Genomic DNA, 13,501 nt, shown 5'->3' on the forward strand with positions numbered 1-13,501 from the left:
ACTGCAAAAGGGCAAAGGTGATCATTTTGGAGCCATGGAGATACTTGAAATATTGAGTGTGGTGGGAGTTGTTCTATAGCTGAAGTATCTGCAAAACTCATCAAACTGTGCCTTTAAACTGGGAGCATTCTGTGTGTAATTATGCCTCATTGAAGTTAAAGTTGGTTTTCTTCCAACGTCCTTGAGTTGAGGAGATTTCCTTGTTCCAGAAGGAAAATGTGTTCATCCATGACTGACTTGGGCACGTGGAATTTCAAGTCCTATGGTCACTTTTTAGCCAGGTTTAATCATGCTGCCACTCAGCCATCTGGTTTTGTGCCCACTGTCTGTGAATGCACTTTGCACGTTTGTGTGTATTGTATTTACTGTTCTCTCTCTGTGACACACAGCTGTTCTCTCTCTGTGTCACAGCTGCCTCTGTGTCTGCAAAGCCTAAATATTTGCCGTCTGGCCCTTTGTGAGAGGGTCAAGCTCTGGTTTGTTTTCAGGGAAAGAATCAGAACATCTCTTCTAGTGTCAGCATTTTTCATGCGGCTGTAGGACTTCCCCACAATTCCACAGCACCCCAACCCCTGCTGGAACCTTCATGGACCACACGATCACTTCCTTTTGCATTCCTGTGCTGTCGCTGTGGGTCCTGGTTTTTGCCAGGCTGTGGCACAGTAGAGTAGATAGGAAGCGGAGGGTGGAAGGTTTTCTGTGTGTGACCTGTGCTCTTATGTGTAGTAATTTAAAACTAGTTTTTGTTGTTTGTTTATGCAGATCTGGAAATTGAGCATTATTCATGTTAGGGAAGCGCTCTACCACTGAGCTATGGCCCAGTGACAGATGCCATCACACTATGGCTTCATACTGTAGCTATAGTACACTGACATTCTCTCTTATGAATGCTTTTTGAGGGTTTTCAGAAGTTCTATGTTCCTATAGCGCAATATTGCAACTCCATGTCAAATTGTTCCCTTCAGACTCTCCTCACAGAAACCTCTCCATCCTTATCTCTTCTTTGTTTATTCTTTCATGCTTTTGAAGCTGGTCCAAGTCTGTGGAGAATGAAATGGGTTCTGGGCATTTGTTTCTGCACTGTATACAGGTGACCTTTTTCACATCTTAACCAGAGACAGCTCTATTGAGACTTCCTTTAAGCTTCCTGTTAAATGTGGAAGGATGTGATTTCCCCAACTGTTTGATTTCATCATATTAAGATTAAATTAAACGCTGAAACACTGAACTATGAGTGCAGCCTGAGAGCCTTCTGCAACAGGATGCCTTCCCCCAGTCTGCTTCCTTGCCACATCACCCCTGAGTTCTTGGAAGGTCAAATTAAGAGACCCGACCCCTGGGAAGCTGCTCTTGGACATTGCAGGCAGGGACAGAGTATTTGTCCTGATTTCTTCCTCTTCTGTTGTGAGTGAGTTGTCCTCAGGATGTTTCTAAGAGCTAGAAGGCCTTGGCAAGTCACTCAGCCACTGTGGACGGTTGCACAAGGGCGTGCATGGGGATAGATAGTTTCTAAGGCCCTGCGGCTTAAACAAGGTCCTTTGAAAGTCTTCTGTGGCATTTCATTTCTACAGGAAAGGACATTTGACTGTCTCTCTGGCTGTGATTATTCTGATAGTTGATAAATGCAGACAGCTCCACTGTTTATTCTATACAAAGTCCCGTCATTTGACTTGACATCCAGTTACTTCCATGAAAAAAGGAGGTGCTTCTTTCTAACAGGCTTAATTCAAAGTCAGATTTTTCTTAAAATAATGTTTCTATTAAAGCTTACTTTTTTGGACAAATCCCAACCCACATGCCATACAGTTTACACACACACACACACACACACACACACACACACACACACACACACACACGGGATTTTAGAGTTAAGCTGTCCGAAGATACCTAGTGCAAATGAGAGTTGAAAATGAGGCCCACCTGTGTCCAACACCACTCGAGGACTATGTTGCTCTTTATGTGTCGTTTGTGCCAGAACCCAGAGTTCTTGGAGAACAACCACACACAGAATGTTCCTCCTGAGGGAAGCCACTGGGTCCTGCTTGTCAGGTGTCCAGTCTCTACAAGCTCCTGTCATGAAGGTATTTAGTAAGATTTGATCCAGTACCTAATTGGCTAGCTCTCACAGTGATGCTTTTTCAGAAATGTACTTACATAGTATTCTTAACTGCTAGAAATTGGACTGAGGGCCTTGTACACATCAGGGAGGTGCTCTGTCACTGGGCTGCTAACCCCAGTGTTTCTCCTTCTTTTCTTTATTCAATACTGGGAATTAAATCCAGGCCTTGATTGAATTGTACTACTTGCCCCCCTAAAAAACTGCTTCCTAATCATAGGTCACTGTCAGATCTTCCTTTAGTAGTCTGAACACTAAGCTTTTTTTTAACATTGAAAAAACATTAATTTTGTGTCTCTGGGTGTTTTGCCTTCATGTATATGTGGGAACCAGTGTGTGCATGGTGCTTGAAAAGGCCAGAAGAGGGTGTCAGATCCCCGGGACTGGATTGACAGATGGTTGTGTGCTTCCCCGTGACTGCTGGAATCGAAACCAGATCCTCTGGAAGATCAGAAGTGCTTTTAACCACTGAGCTGTCTCTCCAGGCCTTGAACAGTAAACTTAATACTGTTCCATTTCTCACCATCTTTGTCGATAGCCAAAGCATTTCAATGGGAGAGAAGCTATGTGAGAGAGGCCTAGCTGCTTAGAATGAAAAAGGGCCCTAGGCCTCTTCACTGAGTGGCCAGGGCATCTTCTTCACACAGCAGTGCTGCTGGCACCAATGGCTTGTGTGCCCTGACATCCCCTGCTGTGTGAGGACTAAGATGCTTCCCAGTGCTCCGGGGCTCCTGTGCCCACAGGGGATGCTTCACTTTGAACACATGAGGTGGAACTCTTTGGGTTTCTCTTCTGTAGTTATTAAAGCTCTCCTCAGGGGCTTGGTCATAAACATTTTTGTTCATTTTCCTGCCCTGATTGCCTTCCACCCTCCTCTTCAGCTTTATCATACAGCGCTGCAGCTGGCAGGCGACCTGTTAAAATTCCACGCTGATCATGTGGTTTTAAAAGCATTAAAACTTACTGGAGTAGAAGGAAATTTGGAAGCATTGGCTGAATATGCCTGTAAACTCTCTGAGCAGAAAGAACAGCTCGTTGAGGTGAGTAGCAAATTTGCTTATTAAACAAGTTGTAGTTCACAATACAATAGCAAAATTAGGAGAGAATATTAACAGATACAGGTTTTGGCTAACTTATCTGAGCATTCTCTCTTCTCTTTGGAATCCGAAAAATATCACATATCTATCCTGTTTTTACAATAGTTTGACCTCTAAAATAAAACAATAAAATATGTTAGAACCCCAAAATACATTGTAAATCTTTTCTCTGTTCTCTCAAATGAGTCTCTGGGGTAATGCAGTGGAGTAATACAGTTTCTGTTGGGATATGGTGAATTCTCAGCCAGAAAGAGATGAAGTTAGGATGCTGTGATAAGTGTTTACTAAGAGAGCTGGGCTCAGGATCTCGAGACAGTCGTGGGCAGCTTTAAACAGGAGTGCAGGAAGTGTAGCCAGCGATGCGGAGCCAGCTCAAGTTAACGGAGGCAGAACCTGAAGTCCATCTGAGAACTCCCTCACAGGGAATAGATTTTGGGCTAGACACATAGTTGGCCCAAGATGACCCAATAAACATGGAAGGGAAGTTCATTTCTTTCCTTCCCATTGGCCAATCACTATGGACAACCCAAGTTAGCCTCCTGAGGCAGGAAGCAGGTTTGAGAAGGGAGGAAGTGGGTAAGGGAAGACAGAGGAAGGACACGCTGTCCCTTCCCTGAACCTCTCCTACCCTGCCCTAACTCTTGTTGAGTGTCACCTGCTGCTGCTGGATAATTCCAGTTCATCTTAATTATGTTCTAATTCTTCTACCATTGAAAATGTTACCATGTATCTGCTAGTTTACAAAAAAAGAAAAAAGGAAAAGAAAAGAAAACCACTTAATCATGAACGTATGTGTGAGATCTGTCTGCCAATGTATACAAATAGTCTTTACATTATTATGTACCTTGCTCAACAATCCTCAAAGGGGATGGATGCTGTCACTGAGCCTGGCTCTCTCTCTCCTTTACTTGTCTATATAGCAACCTGGAAACCTAAGGAACATTCTCAAAGTGGCTATATATAATTCCTTTATTTAATAAGTTTGATTCTGCTCTATGTATTAACCAAATGTTATGGCTGTAGAGAAACTAACTTTAGGAAACTTATAACAAACCTTTTAAAGAGTAAAACAAAATTTAAAATTTTCCTTTTTAAGCCTCATGATGCTCATTAATTTTCTCTAAAGGAGGCTTTCTGCTTCTTTATAACCAGTCTGCCCAATCCATTGCCCTCTCAAAGGAGAAAGGTGTGTGCATCTAGTTGATCCTGATGAGATCAGTCCTGAGAGAATGGTAGCTTGTGATAATTGACAATTTAGCAGCAGGACTCTGGAGCCAGATGCAGCAAATGCATGCCCTCTGCTAGGATCCCTGTGGTTCTAAGGTCTGGTGACCACCTTGCCTCAGTCAGATAGGAAGCAGAAACAGTATGCTCTGCCCATGTCTGTTCCTGCTTTGGCCTTCAATAACGTACGAATTCATTCTTAGGTTTGTAAACTTCATTTTCTTATCAGAAGGGTGAGGAGGGTGTGGAAGGTGAACTGTGGACATGCTCTCTTGCAGATGTGTCGGGTGTTGCGGCATGTGTCTGGCACGGAACCCCTTGAAATAACCTGCATACATGCAGAAGAGACATTTCAGGTGACTGGGCAACAGGTACGGACATGGCAGGCTATTCTTTCTGTTGGTGTGTTATTTGACTATGTAACAGACCGTGAGGAGGCAAGCAGAAGGGTCTACTTCAGTGAGCCATGTCTCTGAGAGGAAGAGGATACCCGGGTTTTTGTCAGTAATGCACTGGAACATACTGCTCTTCCACTGGCCCATCTGTTTTCTGCCAAACTGGAAATTGCCTCATTTAACTGAAATGCTAGATTATATCTATTTTAAATGAAGCTGTTTGCAATGCAGGTCACTATAATATGCCTGCCGACAAAGATAGATATCTATTGTGGGTTTTTTTGTTTGTTTGTTTTTTGTTTTTATTCTTTGGGGGCCTGCCACCCCACTCTCAAATAAATACATGGAGACTTATTCTTACTTATGAATGCCTGGTCTTAGCTTGGCTTATTTCTAGCCAGCTTTTCTAAGTTAAATTATCCCGTTTCTCTTTAACTATGTTTTGTCTCTGGTTTTTTTTTTTTTTAACCTCTCTTTATTCTATATATTATTCTTTCCTTCTCACTCTGTTGCTGGCTGGGTGGCTGGCAGCTGGCATCCTCTTCTCCTTTTCTTGTTCCTCCCCGCCTCTTTTTTTTTTTTTTTTTTTTTTTGTTGTTGTTGTTTTTCGAGACAGGGTTTCTCTGTGTAGCTTTGCGCCTCTCCTGAAACTCACTTGGTAGCCCAGGCTGGCCTCGAACTCACAGAGATCCGCCTGGCTCTGCCTCCCGAGTGCTGGGATTAAAGGCGTGCGCCACCACCGCCCGGCCCCTCCCTGCCTCTTGAGCCTAGATTTCTTCTCCTGCCTGGCAGCTCCACTTGTCCCTCTCTCCTGCTTAGCTATTGGCCATTCAGCTGTTTATTAGACCAATCAGGTGTTTTAGGGAGGCAAAGAAACACAGCTTTACAGAGTTAAATGCAACATAAAAAAAAATGCAACACATCTTTGCATCATTAAACATTTATGCTATTCCACAGCATAAATGAATGTAACACATCTTAAAATAATATTCCACAACAGATATCAGTATGTAACAAGCCACACAAATACATTTCAGCTTAATAATTCTTAAGGACATTGATTGTAAAAGAACAAATCAGGGCCAACTAGGTGACTCAGTAGGTAAAGGCACCTGCTGACAAGGTTCATGACATCCCCTGGACCCACACAGTGGAAAGACAGAACCAACTCTGTAGGTAATAATCTCCACATTATACACCACCATGTGCATGCGCACATAAAGTTAATAAATAGCCGGGCAGTGGTGGTGCACGCCTTTAATCCCAGCTCTCGGGAGGCAGAGCCAAGTGGAACTCTGTGAGTTCGAGGCCAGTCTGGTCTACAGAGTGAGATCCAGGACAGGCACCAAAACTATACAGAGAAACCCTGTCTCGGAAAAAAAAAATATACAGACACACACACATGTATATGTATATTCAAAACCTATTGTTAGAAAATGTTATATATATTTTTCTAATTGTACCATTCATCTAAACCAGTGTTTGCCTCAGTGTTAGGTTTAGAACACGATTCTGTTGGATGCAGAATAACTATCTCAAGTTAGGCAGATGACACATTAATGATATTAATGACTGATAACCAGAATCCGCCATGTCAAAAGTCAGCAGTGAAGGCTTAATCGAGTCCAGTCTGATTCTGAGGGCTGAGATTTTAGAGCTCGCACCCATGTTTCTGGTGTCCCTTTAGATCATTTCTGCTGCGGAGACACTGACGCTGCATCCTTCTAGCAAAATCGCCAAGGAAAACCTGGACGTGTTTTGTGAGGCTTGGGAGTCTCAGATTAGTGACATGGCAGCGCTGCTCAGAGAGATCAGTGACGTGTTTGAAGGAAGACGAGGTGAGAAACTGTCCACTTGTTGAAATGGTTCAGCTCTTACTTGTGTACTATTTAATATAACTGTACTCGTGTTTTGTTTGTAGTGTTAAGTTCTGGATACAAAATTATCTTCTTATATTGCCCAGCTGGGTTATTTTTATAATTAGATGTCTCCCATAGAAATGACGAAAGTATTGTTTCGTTCTTATTTAGTATCTAATCAATACAATTTATTAGACTACAGTGTAGTAGATATCTAAATTGGCATTCTAGTTTTCCTACTGAAATCAAGCCAGATTTTTGTTTCTTTTACATTTTTTCTTTGGTTTTAGTACAAAAGCTCTGTACAATACAGAAACTCTAATTTAATTCTACTGAATTCATAATGAAATGAATGTATTATTTAACTTTCAAAATGCCTTCCTTCTGCTTGGGTGGCATCTCTCTCCTTGATGACTACATAAACTTGGGACGTTGCCCCTGGTGGGTAAGTTCAGTGGTATTTGTACACCATGTAAAGCGGCACTGCAGTGTATGGAAAGGCATCATTATACTCCTTATGTTAATATCAACTGGGAGTTTTGGTTACTGCCCATCATCCCGTGTCTAATGATTTATGTTTATGTGTCTGTCTATCCGTATGTATAGATTTTCCCTATGATGGCTTCTGTTAGCATTAAAGCATGACTTCTTAAAAATAAAAAGTTATTTAAAGTCATAACATCAAATTAAATATTTTTTTGGAGATGAGCACTTAAATGTTTTATGTTAAAAATGGGCACATAGGATAAATGTTGACTGACTTAAAAGTTAGAGAATTCTATATCACTTGTTCTCTTTCCATGTCCTTGGGAGCAAGCAAACCATCCCCGGAATGTAGAGTGAACCTAGTTTTCTCTCTTTGTGCTGATCCCTCAACTGAGGACCTGTGCTGCCTTTCTCTGTGTCTGGGATCCCAGTTTCTAGGCCATGGTGTTTGACCAACACTGTGGTCTGTCTTTTCTCTTTTATTTGCCTAAAATTTAGAATAACCTTTTCCCCTCTTATGCTGGGCCAAATTTCCAATGGAAATTAGAATGGTAAAAGGAGCCTAAAGCAGAGTGACCCCAGGAACACAGAAACCTTTGTGTCCATAAAATGATAGACATGGTCATCGAGAGGTCCACAACTGTACTAATACAGCCATGCAAACAGCAGCATCTGCTGTCTAGTGAGAATTCTCTGTGCATTCATCACATTTAATTTTCTTAGTGACCCATGAGACACATACTGTTTCTGGAATTTACTAACGGTGAAGTGGAAGTTTAGAGAAGTTAGTGTGCCAGTGTCCCACAGTGGGTGAGAATCTGAGAGCTAGGTTCTTACTGAGTACCCCCCGCCCCCCCCAAAAAAACCTGGCCCTTTGAGTTGCCCTTTCTTTGAGCATCATGTTGCAACATGTTTTAGGTTTTTTTCTTCTTTTTTTTTTTAACCATTTTTGTGACCTTGAATAAGTCCTTCCATCTCAGGTTTCCACCTTAAAACAAGAATTTAGAGTAGGTAGAGCAGGCAAATGTATGGTATAAGTGTTACCATTCTTACCCATAAAAAATAATTGCTGAGCTGGGCTTTAGTGGTACATGCCTTTAATCCCAGCACTTAGGAGGCAGAGGCAGACAGATCTCTGTGAATTTGAGGCCAACCTGGTGTACAGAGTGAGTTCCAGGACAGCCAGGGCTACACAGAGATACCTTGCCTTGAAAAACAAAACAAAACAAACAAACAAAAAATTGCTGGTATATGGGGCTGGAAAGATGGCTCAGCAGTCATGAGCACTGGCTGCTCTTCTCCCTAGCATTGAACTCTGCTTCAGTTCCCAGCGCCCACATGGTGGCTCACAACCATCTCTATCTCCAGTCCCAGGGGGTCCCACACTCTTCTGGCATAGGTGTGGTACACAGACTACATGAAGCCAAAACACTCCCACATGAAAAGTAAATATATATTCCTTTAAATTGCTGACGGGTGCTGAAGTGTTCACACGCGTGGCCTTCTTGTCCTCTCCCACTACCCACCGTGGACAGGCTGCGATTAAAGCAGGAATATTCTGTACTTGGTTTTGGATGGCATAGTCGCTGTGGTTTCTTTTCTCTTTACACTGGATTAGCAAATAAATAAGAACTAAGAGATCACAGGGGTGGTATAAGTGTTACCACACGGGTGGCGAATACTCTAAGGGGGATGGTGATGGCAGCAAACTAACTTGTGCCAAAGCTCCTTCCAGTGTGCTTAGTTCTCTCGACACTGTAGTCTGCTTCAACTCTGTTGTGTGAGAGACACAAGAGCCGTGGCGACGGGGCCTCGGTCAGCTCTTTGAGAAAGCAAAGGCCAGCGTTTCAGGGCTGTGGCAACAGTGGAGGATCACAAGGTTAGACCACACAAGGTTACTTGGTAAGCCTGCTGTACCTAAGTAACCACTGCACCCTCTCCGGTGTCTCAAGACTGAGAAGAGCCAGACTCGAATTCCAGTGCTGTAAATGTTGAGATTCCGAGAGACCTAAGGACCATCTGCGGTCAGTCTTCTTGCAGTTCACCATTTCATGTCAGATGCTGGAGGCAAGGCAGGAAAGCAGCTCCTTCCTCCCAATTCCAAGGCCAGAAAACAATTTAAAAAATTCCCCTGCATTTCTGATGTTCTAAAGAACTTATCCAAGTGACCATGTTTTTTTTTCAAGTTCCACTAACTGGTCCTTAATAACAATTCATCCTGTAGATCAGCCTCAGCCAAAGGAAACAGGAATCAAGCTGCCTGGTAATAAATCGGCCCTGGTGAGCACAAGAAAAAATTTTAAAGGTGAAATTTGTTTTAATACTAGTGTTTTAGTTAACACATTCTACCCAAAATGTTATCATTTCATGAACTGGAGATGTAGCTTACTTGTAGACGGTTTGCCTAGGATGCACAAAGCTGTGGGTTCAATCCCCAAGCTTTGCATACACTGGATGTGAGGGTGTCTGCTTGTAAATTCCAGTGCTCGGGAGATGGAGGCAGGACAGTCAGAAATTCAAGGTCATCGTTGGCTACATAGTGAGTTGGAGGTCAGCTGAGCTACATGAGACTTTGTCTTAAAAAAAAAAAAAAAGTTAGCCTGTCTGTGGTGGCACAGGCTTTTAAACCCAGCACTGGGGAGTCAGAGGCAGGCAGATCTCTTTAATTAGAGGCCAGCCTGGTCTACAGATTGAGTTCCAGAACAGCCAGGGCTACAAAGAGAAACCTTGTCTCAAAACAAAACAAAAAACCAAAACAACAACAACAACAAAAGAACTAGGAAGTGTAGAAATTTTGGCTGGGCAGTGGGGGTACACACCTTTAGTCCCAGCACTTGGGAGGCAGATACAGGTTGATCTCTGTGAGTTCAAGGCCAGCCTGGGCTACAGAGCGAGTTTAGGACAGTCAGGGCTACAGAGAAACCCTGTCTTGAAAAATCACACACACACACACACACACACACACACACACACACACACAAAAAAATTATCATTTCAATCTAAAGTCAGCATTATATATAGCTGAATATACCTCGTTTTTCCTTGAAAAGAAGAGGTCTGTGAGCCAGACTGGGCTGCCGACACAACTTAGCAGGTAAAGGTACTTGCCACCAAGCAGAAGGGGGAACTGATTCCCACAGGTTGTCCTCTGACCTCTGCATGTACACTCACACAAGTAGATAAATGTTTAAAACAAGAGGAAAAAGAAGCCGTTACCGGCCCAGCTTCGGGTTAGTTGTATAGTTGGTTTGTTTTCTAAAGGCTTTGGGTTTAATCCCCAGCACCACAAGGAAGAATAATAAAGGAAAACCAACAACCAAAAACCTCAGTGATTGCTTTTCAAATCTTTTAAAAAAATTTATACTCATTTATTTTATTTTCTTACCACTAAAATATTCTATTACATAAAGATGGTTTCTAAATGTCTTAGGGTTTCTATTGATGTGATAAATACTGTGACCAAAAGTAACTTGTGTCAAATTACCAAAAACACCCAAACAGGACAGTCAAAGAACTGGCTCCCCCCCACCCCCACCAAAATGTTAATGCTAAGCTGGGCATGGTGATGCCTGCCTTTAATTCAGCAGGAGGCAGAGGCTAGTGGATCTCTGTGTGTTTGAGGACAGCCTTGTCTACAAAGCAAGTTCCAGGATAGCCAAAACTGTTACCCAGAAAAACCTTGTCTCAAAAACCCTGTCTACAGAGTGAGATCCAAGACAGCCAGGACTACACAGAGAAACTCTGTCCCAAACAAACAAACAAATGAACGAACAAAACCAAGAACAAATCATGCATTGTAAACTGATCTGCAAGCCAGAAAAATGGCAGACAGGGCAGGGGTGGAATGGACATTGTATATTGTCCTCCTTTCCTGTTATCCACTTCATGCTGTGTATCATTTCACAGCCCCCAGACCTGTGTGCTTTATTTCATTCTCCTGTTTTGTTCACGGGCTTGTCCCGTCCCTGAGTGAGCACAGTTGGAGATGATGTGATTTGGTATATGGAGGAAGGGAAAAAGCACAGATACTGGTCCTGATGAGAGGATTCTAGTTTTGGGAGCACCAGGCTGAGGGAAGGATTACTCTGAGTGAGGCTATCAGGAAATGGAAGTCAATCCCAATGACACATTTTCCTTTTCCTTTGCTTGGGATGAGCTCTGGCGTTGGAGGTGCCTTAGAGATACAGGAGTGACAGTCTTCATGTTTGCAAGCCAAGTCATGCTGTCATATCTGAATGACATATAATCGACAGTGTAGATTATCACAACCAATGTGTCATATTTGTTTGCTATTTTAAAAGCCAAATGTGAATAATAAAACTGTATCAGTAGAAAAAGTTCTTAAATGATGTATGTTATTTGTAGGAGAGAAGTACGACCATCTTTCGCTTCCAAAGCCCATGGTAAGTACAGGACCCCTGCACACTTCAAAGGTTGTTTTCAGAATTTAAATTGTGCTTTCTTTGCTTATTGCTACTCCCCTCCTTCAGCAGTGGGGAAAGTTAGGAGAGTCAGTGTCCACTATTCAGTTACTGTTTTGGCCAGCAGCCTACATGTGGCCTGTACTCTTAACATTTGTGTTCGGCTTTGGTAGTTGAGAGAATAGTGGAATGTGGAAAGTGGAAAGTGGCTTTCTTTTCATATCTTTGGTTTAGTTTGCAAAATAATGTTGAATCATTTTCTGTATATAAAGACATTCATTGCTAGACTTGGTAGCGTATGCCTTTATTCCTAGGATTTGGGAGGCAGAGGCAGGCAGGTGTCTGTGAGTTAGAGGACAGCCTGGTCAAAATACTGAATTCCTGGGCTACACAGTTGAGACTTTGTCTCAAAAAAAAAAAAATGTTTTTATGCTTTTTACATAGGCAAAAACATGCCATGAGAAAGAAAATTAAGAGTAATAAATTAGCTGTACAGTGGTCCTAAGATCCCTTTTAGGAATTAACATTTCTATCTTTAGGCTGATAGCCTTTTAACATCATGTTATCTATGTAACATTTTGGTGAACTCAATGATTCATTTGTAAATAACATTATGGCATTTATAATTGTGAATATGATGCAGGATATTTAGAAAACAGAGACTTTGGAAAAATATCAGTTATCATGAGGACTAGTCTTTTAAAGCAGTCAAATACCCTGATAGCCAAACTTCAGAATTGGGGGAGCCACAAACAAGTAAAACCAGACTGCAGAAGTAACTCCTGAGAGAGAAGAAACCGTGGTGGCAGACGAGAAAGTGAAAGACTTAAGACTCCACCCAGCATGAAGTTAAAACCATGTCCCCAGTCACAAAGAAAGGGGGACTCCGGTATCTCATATGTAGAGCAGGCCACCACAGCCAAATGGATTGGTCATCAAATGCTCCTTGATCAGTCCCTGTTGGCCAGGTGTCCCATGGGGCACTGGGTGGAAAAAGTGCTAATGATGAGCCACATGGGCGAGGGAGGAGTTGAGACATCCTGTTTGCTGTGTAGTTCTGTTGCCTAGAACTGTCTGGCACAAAGTTGATAATCACAAAATAAATTGGGTGAATCATTACATCAGTGAAAAAGACAGGATGGTCTTTGAGACACATACCTAATTAAAAATTTAGGTAGCTATGTAAAGAAAAAGAAATTTGTGAAGTGGATTTCATATCATATTTTATTCTCAGTATGTCCCAAACATTATCATTTTACTACTCACATGGAACTGTGGAAAACTTTTTAGCCTCTTTGTCATCTTAAATCTTCAAAATCTGGGGTGTATTATATATATATAACACATCGTAATTCAGACTGGCCTTACTGTGGCTAACAGCTGCTATATTAGATAGTACATATTTAATCTTATATAAAAAGAAAATGAAGAGAGGAGAGAGAATTTATTAATTATTATTAATAGTAACAGTGGTGATGAGTATGGACAGTAACAAGATAGGTGATGTCTGGGGATGGTAATAGCAGTGGGAATGACTGAGAATGGATAGATGACAAACCAAATCCCCACATCTTCAGGACAAGGGCTGCTGAGACGGCCTAGTGGTTAAGAGCGCATGCTGTTCTTTCAGAGGGCTTAGGTTTCGTTCCCATTACCCATGCAGGGTGGCTCACAACCCCCTGTAACTGAAGCCTAACAGTATCAGACACCCTTTTCTGGACACTGTGGGCACTTGCACACACACATACATGTGTACACAGATACACACACACACACACTATGGGTGTGTACTGAAATACTTTTATAAACTGAATAGAGGTAGAAGAAAAACATAAAACTGCAAAATCACTTTGTGAGTTTTTGGGAAACAGTTTTCTGTGTCTTAGTTTATCATCAACAC

General features: G+C 42.1%; 1 protein-coding gene across 3 annotated transcripts in view; it reads left to right on the top strand.

The window, feature by feature from the left end:
* Ctnnal1 (catenin alpha like 1) overlaps nt 1-13,501 on the top strand; it is a 57,959-nt gene that overhangs the window by 33,372 nt on the left and 11,086 nt on the right. For 2 of the 3 annotated variants that reach the window (XM_052717146.1, XM_052717148.1), the window contains exons 9-13: nt 3,001-3,159; nt 4,719-4,811; nt 6,523-6,673; nt 9,405-9,485; nt 11,546-11,583. In XM_052717146.1, the coding sequence (XP_052573106.1) occupies nt 3,001-3,159; nt 4,719-4,811; nt 6,523-6,673; nt 9,405-9,485; nt 11,546-11,583 (522 nt within the window). The remainder of the gene's footprint in view (nt 1-3,000; nt 3,160-4,718; nt 4,812-6,522; nt 6,674-9,404; nt 9,486-11,545; nt 11,584-13,501) is intronic. The other variant, XM_052717147.1, reaches the window with a different exon arrangement.

This window comes from Peromyscus californicus, unplaced genomic scaffold, assembly GCF_007827085.1.
Source record: "Peromyscus californicus insignis strain IS unplaced genomic scaffold, ASM782708v3 Scaffold_5__1_contigs__length_169319896, whole genome shotgun sequence".
Lineage (NCBI taxonomy): Eukaryota > Metazoa > Chordata > Mammalia > Rodentia > Cricetidae > Peromyscus > Peromyscus californicus.